This window comes from Ruditapes philippinarum, unplaced genomic scaffold (genome assembly GCF_026571515.1).
Source record: "Ruditapes philippinarum isolate M1 unplaced genomic scaffold, ASM2657151v2 ctg12166_1_1_1_1, whole genome shotgun sequence".
Taxonomy (NCBI): Eukaryota; Metazoa; Mollusca; class Bivalvia; order Venerida; family Veneridae; genus Ruditapes; species Ruditapes philippinarum.
The window spans coordinates 69,513-89,124 of NW_026866424.1; the positions used below are offsets into that span (position 1 = coordinate 69,513).

Consider the following 19,612-nt stretch of genomic DNA (forward strand, 5'->3'; position numbering starts at 1 on the left):
TGTTACTATTGTTGATACTTCATATCCAGTTTAGACAGAGATCCAAATAATAATACTGTCATTGTGGTAATATTTGACTTACGACATTTAGACATTGCAACCGTTCGTGTGTAAATGTATTTTGATCTGTAAAATTATGGACATGTCTTTTTATTTCTGAATAAAGTATAAATTAAATACATATTATATCTTATTATTAATACCATATCGATTTGTTATTCAATAACTCAATATTTATATTTATATTTTTTATAGATTCAGTAACATTTAGTAAAAATAACAACAGAAATAACAGTAAAAATATACACGTGTTCAGTGAACACATATCAAGAAAGATCCAAAGATAATACTGTCATTTGGTAATTTTGACTTATACATTAGACATTGCAACCGTTCGTGTTAAATTATTTAGAATGTAATTATGACATGTCTTTATTCTGAATAAGTTAAATTAAATACATATTATATCTTATTCATTAATACATATCGTTGTTATTCAAAATCAAATATATTTACTATTTTTATAATTCAGTAACATTTATAAATAACAACAAATACAGTAAATATCACGTGAGTGAAACATATACAAAATAAGACTCACAGCAGTATCCTACATTCTATTCTGTATGACCATATTCCTTGCCAATTTATTTTTTAAAAACAATCAACATCTGCAAACATTAACATTATCAGATGAGTAAAGCATGCTTCCTTCTAACGTTGTAGTCAATTTAATTTACATAGATGAAAAACACCTTTTTTCTAGCAATTTGTGTTCCATCATTTATTGAACAAAGATACAAGAAACACCTGGTATGATCTTAATTAATAATGAGAGCATTATATGAAGTAATCATACACTTTGACAAACAGCATGTAAGCCACGATTTGTTTATTCTAGGAAAAGAAAGCAGCACCAACAATCATTTTGTTGTTTTTGTTTATGCATTAGACTATCGTGTATGTACAAACAGCCTTTTTAACGACACTTTCAAAACGCCCAAAACGACAAAATTAAAAGTGTTGCAGGCTCGGTTTGATTGAGCATGTTCATGGACGGTACTGGTAAACGCAAGTTACCGTTCACGCCAAGTCGACACCATTGCTTTCATGTTACAAGTTTAGTGGTGTCAATTTCTGTAAGTTTTTAGAGGCTCTTGAAATATGCAAATGTGCCATGATTTTATGACTGTTTAAAAATATTCTAAGTACAAAAATGTTATTATCGTGATTCATACACTTTAATAGTATATTCTTAGACTATTCAAATATACAGTATGTCGTTTAACAAATCACTTCTTAAACATCATTTGAAACAGATGATAAAATAATATTCAGTCTTATTAAATATCACCTTAGTGTAATGACCAGATTTAATAAAGTTAATAAGAAAAATATTAGCTGTCAATGTGTCATTTCTTTAAATGCCTCCTCTTTTTTTAAATTATATCAAGCAACATCATTATACGAACTTATTTTCATTGCACCTTGTTGTATAAGCCCATGTTAATATATATGGATTAATAAAAAGTACACACATATAAAAACAGTGAATCATCAAACTATCTCACTTTTCTCAAAATCCCTCCAGAGGCGTGTACGTCGCGGGGAAGGCACACGGCATGTCAAGGTCAAGTCATCTCAAGTACCAAAGGTGATTGGTTGACCTGTCGTGACTAACTCTGAAGGGTAGCGCTAACAAGAGCCATTTTATGTTAACCGCCTGTTTGCTGCCGTCATGGAACATGATGCTTTGCCAGTATTGTCTTTTCCTCCATCGAACGAAGAACAGGATTAGGAAGATCGGCTGGAAAAAGACATCCCCGATGAGACTTCTAGAGTGGACAGGCATGGACGCTGACATCTCGGACATATGGTTATTCCGGCGCAGAGCTAAAATAAACTTAAAACACACACACTATCATACTCTTAGCAAGCGAGTCATCAGTAAAATAACATATGTAATCCATAGGGTATCATACAACAGACATTAATTTGTTGCATTCTTAAGTATCAACAAACATCTTTCTTCTTATACATGTTACTATATTTAAACTCATTATCTCTAGACTTGTATTATATAACTGTTGTAAAAGAACATAATACCATACCATGCTATTAAAGCAAATGATAACATGTGAAAGTTATATGTTTGCTTGTTGATACAAAGTGTCTCAAAATTATTATTTGTTTTGTATTGTTTTTTTCTCGATAATAATATAATGTGTGAATATTTCGGGTTATTAAATTTTCGACCTTGGTGATCTTTCAGAACGACATATTTGTTGTATGTGCATGTTTGTGGTGATTTAATTTTTTTTTCGATTTTTATTCTCTTTGTATTCCTACTTAAACACTGATACATCATCTTTAGGTTTATATGTTGTCTGGTTTTTTTTTAATTTGTCTTTTGACGTCGTCTTATCTGTGATATGTAGGCTTCATAATATCCATTTTGAAAAGTTTTCTCGTTTCGAGAATCACACGTCATTTTTCATGTTTAAATGTTGAATTCTATTGTACAAAACCGGTGCTATGGGGCGTAGTTGGAAGCTTGCATATACCACTACCATGAACAGGTTCATGAAACGAGTCTGCAACATTTTCAATATTGGCGTTTAGGGCCGTCTTCAGGAATTCTTTTTTAATCTTTTCTATTTCTGCGTGTGTGTATGTGTGTTTGTGTGTGTGTGCGTGTGTGTGTGTGTGTGTGTGCGTGCGCGCGCGCGTGTGTGTGTTTTTTTTGACTCTACAATCGTTTTGTAACATAATTTCATATCCATCGTATTGTACTGCTTAAATGATTTTACAAAATATACGTAATTGCATTGATTTTATAATATACGCATTTTTTACTTGGGGACCATGTGCCGCATTTCATGGAATGGCATGAAAGTAAAAATGCGTGTGCCCCAAACGAGAAAACAATGGACTAAACTAAATAAAATAAAATTTTGAAAGTGGATCAGAGGTCATGAAGCCTGCATATCACAGATAAAACGTCAAAAGACAAATTTAAAAAGCAGGTCACATATCCTAGGAGTGATTCAACAGTATTCAAGTGAGGAACACTGGAACCACCCAACAAGAAAATAGTCGAATAGAAAGAAATAAATAACATGAATTAACTTTTGGTTGTCATCTGTATATATATTTCGATGGAAAAGGTACGAAAGATTACCATCTCTCAATTGTAACTCCCATGCTACAATGTTACTGTAGTGTTGGCTACTATGTGCGAAGCAATTATAAAAATCAGAAACAAAAAAATGCTATTTGTTGTTTTTTATTCTTTTAAGTCTTGGTGGGGTATTTTGTTTGCTTCTTTTTTGTCGTTGTTGTTTTGTTGTTGCTGTTTCTTTTTTGGAGAAAGGGTTGGTTGACCTTATTTTGTAGATCTCTCTATTCCAGAATATTAAAGTTTGACTCATCATTTGTCGTGTTGCTGATAAAAAATGTCACACTTTATTTCATGGCTTTTTCACAAAGATCAAACTAATCCATTGAGAATACTGAACGTTGAATTTCTCAACCATTCCGCTTAATTTAAAAATTAATACAAAACTGTTTCTTCTATAAGTTACAAACCTTTTGGGAAATTATGCCAGCTAAAATATAACGGTTCTTTGCAGCGGAACTTGTTTTCATTGAAAACGAACAAATTGCGATACTTTTTCCAATGACATATTCTCTTGAATGCAGCAATAAAGATTTTCCATATATCTCGCTTATACTCGCATTGCAGTTCTACCATATGATTCCAGTTGCGGCAAACAAATTAAGTCTATTAAGGACAAATCTAACCATTCTTAAATAAAATGTAAATGATAGGTCTTACCATTCTAAAATAAAAGTTTAGAAAACTCTATGATGAAATGTGAGAGATGGTTTTGCCACTATAAAATAAAATGTAAAGGATAGTTGCAAGGAATACGATTATACATGATATAATTTAGGAGCAATTATTATTATCATTTCTGTTTATGTTATGATTTGAGTCTTTATATAAGATATGAAAGAGAATTGCAAGACTGGCTTATCTACAAAATGATGCTCATTCGAATATATGAATGAAGCCATTGTTTAGCTTCCGATTACATCTACTTCGTTATGATTTAATATATTTCATAGAAGTACTAGTCTTATGATATTACGTTTTTGTCGTAAAATATGATTTTATAGTCTATATTAAGATTGATAAAATAAATATGGAAACATATTCAGGAAATAAGCCTTTTAGTTTACTATCAATCTAATAATAATAAATCATATTTTACACCAGTTACGTCTAGACTGTGTGTAACTTCATTTGTATTTCTTTGATTTTGTTACAAGTCTTATTCTTATATTTTTTTGTCCAGAAATAATGTAAAATAACATGAGCTATCTAGTAAAAAAATATTATCAAACAGCTGCTTGATCCTAATCAAACTATTTTATTCCCGATTCTCATGGTAAATCTAATTATTTTGATTCGCTTTTCACTAACAATCTAGTAATTAATTGTTTAACCTTTAACCTAATGAATAGAATTGCGAAATATAATATTTATTGCTTATCTCTTCTTGCCAAAGTCCGAAAGTTAATGTTTGTAGTTCTTGCAAGACACAAAGCACTGTATGTTTATAACAGAATACTTACAGAACGTGTGTACCAGTCTGAGGAAATCTTGTTACAGTTGGTTAATGATGAATAACAATATTATCAATCTTATACATGGCATTCTGAAATACACTGCTCCCTCGGGAGCATTCAACGGGACATATAATATAATACCATTACTAAACTTGGTTAAAACGTGAAAACAACATAAACAGGGCACGGGACAATAAGATAATTTTACAAACGCATCTTAAAGAAGTCAAACAGTGAAAAATGTTTATCATTCTGAATCCATTTATGAATTAAAATAAACATTTGTTTTTAGTGAAAAAATACTTCTCAGGCTATTTGCGAAGAAATTGAGACACAATCGTTTAGACATTTTAAAATAGAAAGTTTAAATATTTTGCTACATTAGAATATGTCTATAATTAAAGATTCAAATAATTTGAGTAGTCATGAGATACAAATTAAATTGTTGCATTCTTTAAGAAAGATCTGATCACTCTTAGCGATACGTATCTGTTACTTATAAATACAAATGAACAAACACATCGTACATTATTACAGTAAAACACCTTTTATAACAAAATAACAAATCAGATAGGTGACGGTTAGTGCAGATATGTCACGAGCACATAATTTGTTTTTTTTATTTATTTCTTCTAAAAAAACTGAAAAGCATTTAAGTCCACTGAATAAACATGTTTCAACGAAAATCGACCAACATTACTGCGGTTTATTCTATGGAAATGTTGTGAATGACATATGATTCGTATCCGACTTTAATCAGTATTAGCTCCGATTATCGCAATACATCACGTGGCTATTACACAATATTATGCGCGCGAAAAGAATGGAAATTGGGGAAAGTCGTCAGATTTTCATAACAATTGGTGAAAAAAGTCAATGTTTTTTATGTTTTTGTTAATAAATCCAGAAAATATACATCGAGTTAAAGCTTTACTATATGATGTAGTTCTGACAAATGTCTGACAAATGTTAGATTTCCTTTTATAGACGATGGGCAATTCAGAAATAAATCTTAATTCTCTATTTCTATATACAGAATTCATTTTTGCAAGAATTTCGTTTTTAGTAATATACGGACTTAATATTAAAATTCCGTATTCTGACTTCGTTCAACAAAATATCCGTATATCACGAGCGGACGGATCTACGTATATGAGTCATATAAAACTTGCCTTATTAATGGTTCTGTAAATCTCCGTATTTCAAATTTTCCGTATTTTTGACCTTATATTAATGATATACGGAACTCTGTGTCCGTATATACATACATTTTCAAAAATTGACTTATTGAAACACGCTTATACATGTATAATAAGTAAATAAAAGAAATTCGATTGCATGAAAAATTAAATGCTTATAGACCAACTCATTTTAACAAAATCAGAAACCAAAAAAGAAGGATTGTGTTTTCATTGTTTTCCTTTGGTAACACGCCCGCATAACTCAGAGCAGTTGATGTAGTTATTTGCGCATGTGTTAAGACAAAAGTCAAATTCCCGACTGTCCCTTGGTATTTCCGCGCTGCACCTTGTCTCACATTGGTAAAGTTTTTTATCAATGCCTCCCGTGTATCCCCAGGCACACTGCTCCAATCTGTATCGAGCATTCAGCACCCTATTCTTAGACACGGACGGTGGTAACGCCATACATAGACTAATACACATGCCAATTAAAGTCGTCCGGCAGCATTCCTGTGAAATGCCTAAGCTATTTAAAAATAGTAATTTAATGAGAATAATAGCATATAAACTAAACGTCATATTAACATATTGATCTAAGTATTGAAACTCTTGGATTTAAATAGTGGTTTAACCTCATTGAAAATATAAAAAAAAAACAACATATATGTGAGCACTAAATTAATGCGATAAAAAGCAGTTCAGATTTAGTGGTTTTCTAAATTTTCAAAGTTGTGTTCATCCACGTTCAACACTTCCTGCATTGTTTACAAAAATCATATAAAAGTTCAATCCGCAGTGCACTCGAAGTCCCACATATTTATTTTCTAAAAGTTTATGACATCTTTTTAACTAAACATCTCGAACTCTCATAAATCTAGTATTATTGTAAATGCCAATAATAATTTTCAAATAGGTATTAAACATGAAATAAGTTCATGTAGACATAGCCACAGATTCTAAAAGCGACGTTTAAGAACCAAGAAAATATCTTTTACGTAGAAAAGGCAGTGTTTTGTATGTAAATATGAAAACAGACAAAATTCACCAGGTAAAAATGTCACAATAAACGAATATAAAATAAATTTCCATCAAGATATTTTTGACTGGCTCTTTTTTTTGGAAATAAAAGGCAACACTAATATATATTTCTTGGCAAATTTAATTATTTAAGAAAAAGATTTGTCAGTCATGTTAAGTTAAAAAGAACAATGAAAATGTTGATGCCATAACATAGTGATATTTCAACAATTATGTGTTTTGCAGTAACAATTATTGTAGATAAAAGAGAAACATATTTGTTGTTGTTGTTGTGATGGTGGTCGTTGTTATGGCTGGGTTGGGATATTCTCCTATTTTGGAAGTGTCGATTGCTCACATGTTCACCACAACAAGATTTGTCACGAAACATAAGTACAGCGCAAAAATGGTTATAGACTATATATAGAAAACGATGAAATTAAGATACAATTAAATACGTCTTCAAACAGGTATAAGACAATGTAAAGAATAAACCAGCTAATAAAAGCTAACATTATTTAGAAGTCGTTCAGGATGCTGACTTCTTCAATTTTTTTTTTAAAAAATCTTGATAATGTATTCCTATAAAAGGCAGACAATTTCATCTCTTTGTCACACGTCAATTTGTACCACTATTTTTATATACGGTAAATTCCGTATAGAATCAGCTAATATGAGAAGAAATCAAATCATTTCATGCATTTGTTTGAGTTTTAATAGTAAGAAAAACGTGTATATTAATATATGTCTTGCATACAATAAAGTTGATTCGATTAATTTCAAAATGAAATCTTCTTAAAGTGTCTTTTTTTCACAGAACTGTCCGCTGTATTTGTAAAGGCAATGGCATTTGTTTGGTCGCATGCATTTCCCGCCATTTTGGCACGGTTTATCACACACAGCTGAAAAAAAATCGTTCTATTTAATTCATACGAGGAAACATTTTTTAAATAAAATCGAGAAAATGATCAATTGTTTAAAATAACAGTAAGCTATGTAAAGCAGTGTTTCATACTTCCATTATTTATTATTTAACTATTAATCAGAAACAGGAAGAAACTTATTTTTATTCTCAGTCAATGGTGGAACGATTTAATATGATATAGTAAATAATGTCTAGTCCGTTACTGGGAACAGACCAGTGCTGGTGTCATATAAGGAGTTATGGTCATGACTCGAGTTAGGCTCGAACCCACGATCCCTCTGTTAAGTGCAGACACCCAAACCCCTGGATTATCATTCCAATTATAAGAAAATCATTGACTTGCACCCACACATTTACCACAATTTAATCAACACACATCTAGATCTTCACCGTCCATCAGAAGATTAAATTTTGCTGATATACATTTGTCTAAGTGGATAGGTCTACACTGGACACATTTTCAGTAAGTTTTTTAAAAATTGATAAAAAACAACAGAAATGTATTACTTTGATATTTTTTTTATAAAATGTTGCTTAAAAATTGTTCAAGAACATTTATTATCTGTAGATAAATATATGCAATATAGGATCATGTATCTCACACTTGCCAACAACAGCCCTATATATTTCTTCCGTGGTTAGTTGTGGCTTACACTAAATACTTTCAACATAATAATTCATTGTATTACAAAATCTCAATTATAGACCAAATCAATTTAAAGATAAAAACCATCGGATAAATATCAATCCACTCAGTTTTCAAAATGAAAGCAGTTTTTAAAATGAAAACAATTGGTATAAAGAAAACATACTTCTGAGAATTTGCTGCTTCAAAAACAGTGTGCTTTTGTCAAAGAATATTCTTATGTACCAAAAATGAAAGGCATCTATTAAAACTGTCCCATTTGCCACAGTTCAGGCGTTCTAATATCTACTTGTTTATTGTCTTATTGTCTAATATTTGCCGCACCTCAAACAATTTACCACTAGGATAATCAATATGATTAGAGTAATTTTACGAGTTCCAAAATATATATTCCATTCGTTATCGCATTAAATTAACATTTTGAAGTAACAATACAAGTTAATTATTTTACAAGTGAAGAAAAACATGTGCTGCACGTTGTCACATTAAATTAACTTACCTCTCTCACAACGTGTACCTTCATATCCAGGTTTACACGTGCAAGTATTAGGAGACGTACATTCACCACCATTAACACAAGGATGTATGCAAATCGCTGGAAAATTAAGCAAACTATTACATATATTTATAACATATTTTTTTAAACATAAAATAATCAAGTTATAAGCCTGGTACGAGTTTAATGTTGATGTTTATTTATTTCGTTTAATTTTTTTGCCGTTTTTGTTCGTGTTGTTTTTTTAGTGAATGGGGAGGGGGTCAAATGACATTTTGCAACATACAGTTTTACACCTATATAAAGGACAATATACAGCTTTTCGGACATGAACATAAGAAATTGTATATAGAAATGTATCAGCTCCGAAAATAATTATTTTGACCGAAATATAAGTCTATAATTTTTTATAAACCAATGATAACAATGTATGTTTTTTTCCTTAAGCTTTCATTTTCAAAGATTACAAGTTATAAAAGCAGTGACACTGTTTTATTGATAAAAAAATATCATATATGTCAGAAAACACGATTTTATTCATAAAATTGTCTCTGTGTCCTTTGCTCGGTGATGGGTTTTTAACACAGGTCTACCTATATCTATATATTAATAGAATGTTTTTCAAAATTGATTGGTCTGCCCAAAGCAAGTATAGTTTTGCATATCAGTTATATACATGGGAAAATGGTAGTATTCTTAAAGTTTTTGTACATGCACATATGCATTTGTAAACTTTCATTTCTTGCATAACTTTCAAAACTCCATTAACAATCAACTTCAGGGTTAAATATACCTCTTTCACAAACCTGACCAGTATAGCCAGAAGGACATTTACACAGGTTCAGACCCAGACAAATACCACCGTGTTGGCATGGTTTCTTACATGTTACTGAAATGGTGAAGACATTCTATTTTCACTGGAGTTGCAAAAGTAGCTATTGTTTATTGATTAAAGGCACATCTGTTCTCAGCACATTTTCTTTTGTATAAAGAGTAAAAAACACAGGTTTATGTACCTATTTATTTTTCAAATAGTGTAATAAAGTACATCTAACTCCCATTGATGAGTGTATAAATGTAAGTTCAATACTCATCATTGTTCACACATATACGCATGACGAAGCTGGAAATATATGTAAACGCAGTCAGTATTTTGACATCCATTCGAAATACTACTAAGTCGAAGTTTGTGCTTTTCAGAAAACTAATCTTTGCTTGAACAAACTGTGAATGTTAAATGTTTACTTTTGTAACAATAATATTATGTTTTTTGAGAACAAATGTGTCTTTCACTTAATGTAGTAATTTTAAAATAAAACCGAAAAAACAACCCCAAAAACGCAGTTTTTATCTTTTTATTTGAGGCAAAATTGATTAAAGCAATACTAAAATAAACAATGCTAATAAATATAAAACGTTCAAGACATTTTAAACAAGAGAGAACACATCGTGCTTTTTGTTTCATTTCATTGTTTTGATAACCATCTCATATTATTTGAAAATAAAATTACCTCCACATTTGATTTCGCCGTCCCAGGTGCCGTCACTCATACACCGTATTAGCGGCGGTGACCTGGACGGGGCCACTCCGGACATGCATTTGAAGTGGATCTCGTCTCCAAAGTAATATGACGCACTCTGTATACGTACCACATTCACAAAGTCACGTAATCTTGGCTTACCACAAAACACTCCTGAATCAAACGATCATCATCATTAAACAATGCACTACATAATGCATATTTCTAAGCCCGATTTACTCACTACGGAAAGCTCTAATGTTACCTTATTGACAGCGAATATTTGCACTTCGTCGTTTTTAATTATTACAAGTAAGCTTAAAAAGATTTTCGCCTTTTTGATGTCCGGTAGGACTGATACATTCACCGAGCTTCTAGTGTCATATAATGCTGAATGGAAGCAGATAAAATGTAATGTGATTCAGACTTTATTTATGAACATTTGTAAAAAAAAATACGAACTAAAACTGTAATACAGTCAAGGGCAATAGCTCTAACAAAACTGAAAAGAAGTTATCCACAATCAAAAATCTTGTGATGTTGATCATTATTCCTACTTAGTTGGTTGATTCTAACTCAAGCACTCAAGGCACACATAACACAACATAATGGAACGTTTTTTCTCAAGTCAAGGGCAATTATTCCTCAAATTACTCCTCAAATAAATCCACAATTAAACTCCCCTGTTGCTACACATGCCAACCAACATTTCTGTAAAGTTTCATGACTTTAGGTCAAATAATGTTTTACCTAAACATGAGCCAAGTTGAAAATTATTATTTGTTACTACAATGGCAATAACTTAAAAAATACTGGATAAATCCACAAGCAAAGCCCTAGGTGCACAACTACATATACTGATCAACATTCCTGTAAAGGTTCATGACTCTAGGCTAGTTACATTTGAGCTACGTACTACACAATGTGAAAATTGAAAAATTTTCCTAAGTCAAAGGCAATTACTCTGACAGAACAGAACAAATTCACAAGCGAAACCCCTCAGGTGCACAACTTGACATGCTAAGCAACATTATTGTTAAGTTTCATGACTCTATGTCAAATACTTTTACACAAGTTGAAAATTGCAAATTTTTACCATTTCAAGTGCAATAACTCAACAAGTACTGAATAAATCCACACGTAAATATCCAGGTGTACAACTATACATGCTGACTAACATTCCCGTGAAGTTTCATGACTCTAGGTCAAATACTCTTTGAGCTACGTGCGACACAACATTAGAACGGACGGACGAACGCACGCACGGACAAGGGTAAATCTTAATGCCCCATCCCCTTACAGTGGGGCAAAAATGCATTTATCCAATTTTATCTGCTTATTTCAGTATAATGAATACAATTAGTTTGGTGAATATCTAGGGTATAACAAGATTACATTATTTATTTTAATATACTTGCCAGTAATTGTTGAGTTTTATTCATGTGCTATCATCCATATCCTCGACAGTATATTACCCACACAGCTAGTGATTTAGCTCTACCAACATATTTTGTGTATAATTTAACCTTTCATTCCGTTAATTTGTAAATTTACATAAACGTTAATTTTTGCTATGCGTTTATAACATATACTCGATCCAAATCTCATTATTTTTCTAAAAATGTTTGACTTCATCTTCTTAACGTGCTTCTTTTTCCCTCGCTACAGTGAAAACAGCCGAAAAAATGCTCTTATTAACATATCAGACATAGCACCAATATAACGGCTTGCCAGGACCCGTAATCTTATAACAAAATAGTATTATAATCGACAAAAATTATTATGCAATGAAACTAGTAAAAATAATATACATTGCAATTACAATATTAAAAACACATACTTGTACAGGACCCAGCCGGGTCGGACCATGTTGAATCTTCTTGACAAATAACAGTTACGTCCCCTGACGCAGTATAACCCTCAACACATTGAAGTGTCTCTACTTTGCCCACTGGCCGCGCACCACTTAAGGCACGAGCATGTTCAACACCTGTGTTAGCTGCACATGCAAGTGCTTCTGAAAAAGGACAGGCAAATTAGGTACAATGATATTACCCGTCGAAGAGATATATTATTGTTATGAATTGAACGGATTCTCAATGACATCTTTGCAGTTTATGAAGTTTAACTTTATTATCTTTAATACTGCTTAATGTCTATAAAAATATTTGATAAAAGTATAACAAAGGGCCGTAAATCAAATGCTATCAAGTCAAATGTAGATTAAGTGTTTCTATGAACTGTATCACTCTTTAATGACATTTCAATGCTGATACAAATACTTAACCCCTTAAAAAAGAAAAAGGAATAAAAATTAAAGGGGCAAATTTTCAATTATGCTAAACAGAATTATTGTCCTTGGAAAAAGTGCAATTTTCCATAATGACATCTATCAATGAATTAAGTCTTATACTTCTGAACAAGGGCAAAAGGTAAAAAAATAACTTAAAAGAGAGTTATTGTTCTAAATAAATCTACTTTTAATTAACATGGGCGTCCGTGGCCGAGTGGTTAAGGTCGTTGACTTCAAACCACTTGTCCCTCACCGCTGTGGGTTCAAATCCCTACAGGTACTTTAGATTATTCTTTCATGTGAGGAAGCTATCCAGTTAGCTTACGGAACGTCGGTGGTTCTACTCGGGTGCCCATTTGTGTCTGAAATAATGCACGGAAGGGCACCTGAGGTCTTCCTCCACCAGTAAAGCTAGAATGTCGCCTATGACCTATAATGTGTCGGTGTAACGTAAAACCAAATTAAACAAACAAAAGCTTCTAATTAATGAGATAATTAAATTGATATCTCAACTACTTTTTTATATAGTTTATCCTTGACTGAAATAAATTAAAGGCAAAAACTCCAAAAGTATGCAAATGATAGCCGACTTTTAGTTCTTATACACTGCGATCAAGTAATTGATGAAGTTTTAAGATAATACCGTTCCTGCATTACATTTTAGTTATGCCAAATATAAAAATAAAATATGAAACATTACAAAGGGCAATAACTCCATTTTTTCAAAAGCCCAACAAAGCACTTCTTTTAAATGACATGTAAACATTAAGTTTTTTTTAATTTAAGGTTTTAAACCGTACTATTTAAAGTTATATGCTTTAGTCAATTCCGTGACAGACAATTTCGTGACGAACACTGGACAGACGGAATGACTGAATGACGAACAGCCGGTCGGACAAGGCCAAATTTATACCCTTCCGTCTTCGATGAGGGATAATAAAACAGTGATGCAACACAGTAACAAATTCATTCCCAGAATGCTGAGCTACAAACACACCATGTTCAACGGTCAATTACAATGATGTGTACAATAAAAAAATCAGCTGACAATGGAAACTTTAAAAAATATGCAATCATGCAGGCTTTTAGGCATAAGATATCGAGTTAAAGCAAACAAAAAATATAGAAATAAAAACTATCCTCCTTATCACTCAAGAAAGTTCAAAAACGTTTTTGTTTGCTGTATGAAATCTTGTCATTACCAGGAGCGAGAAAACACTCTGTTAACCGAATTACGCTCTATGATATATGATTTATTCATTACTTGTATTGGCTGTATTCACTGTATGGAATTTTATTAATTACCTGAAGCAGATGTACACGCTGTGTGATATCTATTCATTACACGGGACAAGTGTTTACCCTGGATAGTATTTTTTCTATAACCCGGAACGCGTGTACACTGTTTATGATATTTTATCAATTACCTAGAACAGGTGTACACAGTGTACGCTGTTAGACGTTGGTATGGCACCAACAAAACTTTGGAAGAAGAGAAAATTTTTCGAGAACAGTGAAGTCAAAAATGAATATAAAGGCATGACATGTATATATCGAATAAGGTCATCACATACAATGAAAAGTAAAAACTCTTTCAGGACCCCTGGCACTATAGGTTTAGCAAGTCAGTGTTTGCAACAAATTTGGTAAAATACAAAAAAACTTAAAATAAAAAGGTTGCTTCACACACAACACCTGTATGTTGGGATTATACACATTTTGGGGGAAAAAATCAAAAAAACATTTCAATGAAGTAAAATAGCTTATCGGTAGCCGACTTCATAAGATTCAATTGATCAGCATTTGTAATTAAGATGACACAAAAGTTCACAAATATAATTAACGTAGAGCAAAGCAGTTGCACTAAATATGTTTCATTCAGTCTGATATAAACACTTTAATAAGAACACATTTTCTGTGCTAACAAAATATTTAATATACTACTTAACACAGAAATCAGAGTATATTAATTTTTAACTTAGATATTTAGATCCCTAAAACGTTGAATGGACTGTTTTAAACATCAAGTGCATTATTAAAATCCAACAGTCTCTGGTAGGGCCTAATGTAAGACGTTGGCATGTCACCCCTAAAATAACGCAGACAAAACTTTTGAAGAAGAGAAAATTTTTGGGAACAGTGAAATCAAAAACGAATAAAAAGGCATGACGTGTGTTGATCATAGTCAATGTAAAGTAAAAACACTTGGCCCCCTGGCATTGGTTTTAGCAAGTCAGTGTTTGCAAGTAACCAGCTACAATAAACTTAAGATGAAAAGGGTTGCTTAACACACAACACCTGTTGTGTACACATTTTAGAGAGAAAAAACTACAACAAAACAATCCAATGAAGTGAATAGTAAGGAGAAATAGCTTTTTCAGTAGCCTACTTCATTAAATCATTCCATTGTTCAGCATTTTGTATTTAGACGATACAAAAGACTACAAATATAAATAACTTAAAACAAACCTTTTCTGTGCTAGCAAAATAAACTGTTCCAATTATAAAGCATGGCAAGTACATTGTTAAAATTCAGCATGAAATATATTACATACGTTCACACTGTGGCGGCTGGTTAGACCATCTCCCGGATGATGTACACTCCGAGACAAAGCGACATTTTGCTTCGTACCCTTTCTCGCACATATATGTTACTGCACTTTGATATGTGAAACTTAGTCATTCATGAAAAAAAGCATACATACTGAGATATTTTTGAATAAGTTTGACTACAATAACGCAAGTTGCTAGTTCAGTAGAATGATGCTCCTTAAGGGTAAATAAATGGAAAAAAATCTTAATATATGCTTTTCTTTAATTGACTGGAAAGCACTTACGAGATTTAAAAAAAAAGTATAATGCAAATGACTAAAACAATACAATGTAATTATTATTTGCATACCTCCAACTGTTTTAATGTTATAACAAGAGCCACCGCCGGAGGGGCAACGCTCGACTTTTTACTTTCTCTTAAAGCAAACAAAGAAATGTTTGAACAAAATCTTAACGTTTCCTTTTTATAAAATTAATCGGTCTGTCTTGTCACATTAGTTTTGTCTATATATTTTGTATATATAAATATACTAATTTATATATATATGGAGACACGTGAAGTCGAATCACGTTGTGAAGTCACGTGGTAGTCACGTGGTGAAGTCACGTGGTAGAGTCACGTGGTGGAGAAGTGATAAACAACAAGGTCTTGTCCTTAAGTATGTTCTGTTATAATATGAAGTTGATCCCTTCAATAATAGCAAAGTTACAGCTAAAACAATGAAAATTTCAATAATTTGAACTTCAAAGTCAATGTCATTAATGAGTGAAGATCAAGGTCTGTCGGGTTATTTTTAAGGGTTATCCTTGAAGATTATCATGTTCAAGTTTGAAGAAAATCCATTCAAAAATAACAAAGTTACAGCCAATAATAGCCAAAAACATGAAAATTTCAATAATTTGACCTTCAAAGTCAAGGTCATTTATGAGTAAAAGTCAAGGTATGTTGGGTTATTTTTAAGGGATATCCTTGAAGATTATTATGTTCAAGTTTGAAGACAATCCATTCAAAAATAACAAAGTTACAGCCAATTACAGCATGAACAAGCAAAATATGGACTTTTAACCTTGAAGGTCAAGGTCATTTATGGATGAAGGTCAAGGTTAGTGTGGTCTACTGAAAGGTCTTGTCTCAAGGGTTGTTGTGGCCAAGTATGAAGACAATACACCAAGAAATAAAAAAGTAATGATCCAGGTACAAGTTTGCGGACGGCAACGGCAACGCCGCCGCGACTAAACCAATACCTCTACTTTTTTTTTTTTTCAAAAAAAAAGTCGAGCTTAAAAGTGTAAATATGGATTGTAATAAGTCGGATACCTGTCTCCACTGACTACCACGTGGTTGCCAAATGGTGGTGCACCACAATTTAGTAACTCGCATGTAGGAAGCTTTCCTTCCCAATGCCCTGAGATGCCACAAACTAACGAACTCTGTCCAGATAATGTGTAACCTTCGTCACAGAAATAATCCGCTGTCGATTCGTACAAAGTTCCGACAAATTTCCTGCCGCCGTTTGGCATTTGTGGGGGATCGTAGCAATTACGACGTAAGCATGCTGTCTCGCCTCCGTCATACTGCCATTGCTTATTTGCCATACACCTTGCTGTTGCACTTCCGGTTAAGTAAAATCCGTCATTACACGTGAACGTAACTTCCCTATAAACATAAGCTCCCATTGGCATACTTGTGGAAGAATGAGGAAACACTGGTGGTGGACCGCATGTCACAGCATGACACTCCGGTCTATCGCCTATCCATGCCCCTGTGTATGAACAAGTCAGCGTTGGATTTCCGGAGATTTCAAAATTTGGGAAGCATTCGTATGTTACGGTGGATTTATAGAAATGGTAATTACCGATGTAAATAGCGTTGTCAATAGGAGGCGGGGTCCCGCATGATTTTGGCTCACAGACGGGAGTTTTGCCCGACCATACACCAGTAGCTTGGCATGAAGTCGTCCCTTGGCCGATAAGAGTGAAGCCTACATCACAAGTGTATTGAATAACACTTTTGTATGTGTAATTTTTTGAATCAATTTTAATTGAGTTTGGAACATACGGTGGCGGACCGCAGTCTATCGGTACACATTCAGGTGTCGCCTCAAGCCAGTTTCCATTCTTTTCACAAGTTATTATTGATGAACCTTTTACCCTGTATCCAAGGTCACACAAATACTGAGCCTCGCCTTTAAATTTGTACGACGCAACAGAAACTTTGCTGTTTGGGACTTTCATTGGTTCCTCGCATTGCACCAACGAGCATGTCGGTATAAAACCTTCCCATGTACCAGATGCAGAACACGTTAATGAACTGTCTCCAGTCGACAATTCATATCCAGTTTTACAAACGTAACTTGCTTTAGAATTAAATAAATATTGTGTTAGGGCATGAAAAGGAATTGCATGCTCAACAAACGGTGGCACTGCACATAAAATCAATCTACAATAGGGATCAGAGCCACTCCATGAGCCATCTTTCTCGCATGTCCTTTGGCCCGGCCCTTGAAGTCTATAGCCGTCATTACATCTGTACGTCACAATTGATCCAATTCCTGACCCTGTTTCACTGGTCAATCCATTTGTTATTTTCGGTAAGTCAGGACACCCTGATATCTCACAGTGTGGCGGCTCACTTTCATAATCCCAGTCGCCATTAGGACCGCACCTTGGTCTTGCTTTTCCGACTAAATAAAATCCTTCGTTGCACTGGATTTCGAGTTCATTTCCAAACTGAAACCCATTGCCTATAGCTCTGCCATTACGAACATCCGGAAATGCAGGACATGTGACAATTTCACAGACAAAATTAGATTCAGACCATTGGCCATTAGCTTGGCACCGTTGAGAACTCACACCAATACCGCGATAACCTTCCTCACATGATAGTGAGGCTGTGGCTTCGAAACTCCCTTCTTTTTCCCCGCCTGGTATGTCATATACAACATTGAGCTTAATAGGTGGGGGACCACATGTTATTTTTATACAAGTCGCATCAGCTCCGCCCCATCGACCATTAGAGAGGCACTTGCGTTGTGCTTGTCCCACAATTTCATAGCCAGTGTTACATTGATATTCAATAATGTCTTCATAAAAGAACTCATTCCCGCTGAAGAACCCATTATCTATGGGCGGTGGATTAGCACATTTAACTTTCTGACAGTACGGATCACTCCCTGACCACTCATGTGTCCCTAAACACAAACGAACACCTATGCCAACGAGCTCGTACCCTTCGTTACATGTGTAAATTATATTACTGCCTTGTGAATAACTCGATGCAAAGTAACGCCCATTTTGTAAAGGCGGCGGCCTTGGACATTCGTTTCTTAAACATTCCGGTTCTTTTCCGGACCATTCGCCACTTTCCGTACATATTCTAGTGCTTGGTCCATCGAGAACATAGCCGGCATTACATAGATAGTCAAGTTGGTTACCATAGGTGTAATCAGTGCCACTTACAATAACGTTTCTATTAGGCTCAGGTCTCGGACATATGATAAAGAGACAGGTTGGTGACGAACCTGACCAAGACCCGTCAGCCTGGCATTGTCGCTCTGTATTTCCGGTTATTCTATAACCTTCGTCGCACTGGAAACTTACTGTTGCCCCGAACGAGAAATCTGTACCAACTAGCTGAGAATTTGCTGGAACAAACGGTGGAAAGCACGTTTTCTTGTCACAAAATGGCATCACGCCGCTCCAAGATCCGTCATAGAGACAATCTAACTTGCGCTCTCCAACCAAGGAATATCCCGGATTACATTCAAATATTATACTAGAACCGTATGTTAGTTGATCGAAGGTCATCACACCATTTTGGAATCCCCCCGATGTTATATCTTGGCATTGTACACCGCCACATGTTGGTGCTGTTAAACTCCATGTGTCATCACTCTGACATTCTCGAACGTTCGGTCCAGTCATCGTGTATCCCTCTAGACATATGTAAGTAGCCGTCCCCCCACGAACTAAAACCTGACCATTCACCGGAGTATCGAGCCTCGGACAGGCGTACTTTATACAGACAGTCTGTTCCCCGCTCCACGAACCATCCTGTTGGCACGTTCGATTAGATGCACCTTGAAGTCTATAACCAGAACGACACGTGACTGCAACTGTGGTGCCAAATTCGGTTTGAAAACCTGCATCAATGAAAAATAAAATATATAGCTCAGCATCAATATTTCCTGTTAATCTAAATTGTGCTAACTTTAAAGTATTTCTAAATAATCTAACGTACCATTCTTAAACATAAGTCTGCTGGAAGCAACTGATTCTATCCCTGCGGCAAGCGTAGACAAAGGTCACCCTTAACATGGTCTGATCTATTCAGTCAAACTAAATAT

General features: G+C 33.9%; 1 protein-coding gene across 1 annotated transcript in view; it reads right to left on the minus strand.

The window, feature by feature from the left end:
- Positions 1-7,114: 7,114 nt before the first annotated feature.
- The window catches only part of LOC132732431 (sushi, von Willebrand factor type A, EGF and pentraxin domain-containing protein 1-like), a 30,169-nt gene continuing 17,671 nt past the window's right edge, over positions 7,115-19,612 (minus strand). The window contains exons 10-16 of the mRNA XM_060718848.1: positions 16,585-19,408; positions 15,269-15,387; positions 12,261-12,437; positions 10,412-10,594; positions 9,694-9,789; positions 8,904-8,999; positions 7,115-7,735 (exon numbers count right to left, since the gene is read on the minus strand). Coding sequence (XP_060574831.1) covers positions 7,629-7,735; positions 8,904-8,999; positions 9,694-9,789; positions 10,412-10,594; positions 12,261-12,437; positions 15,269-15,387; positions 16,585-19,408 — 3,602 coding nt within the window. The 3' untranslated portion in view covers positions 7,115-7,628. The remainder of the gene's footprint in view (positions 7,736-8,903; positions 9,000-9,693; positions 9,790-10,411; positions 10,595-12,260; positions 12,438-15,268; positions 15,388-16,584; positions 19,409-19,612) is intronic.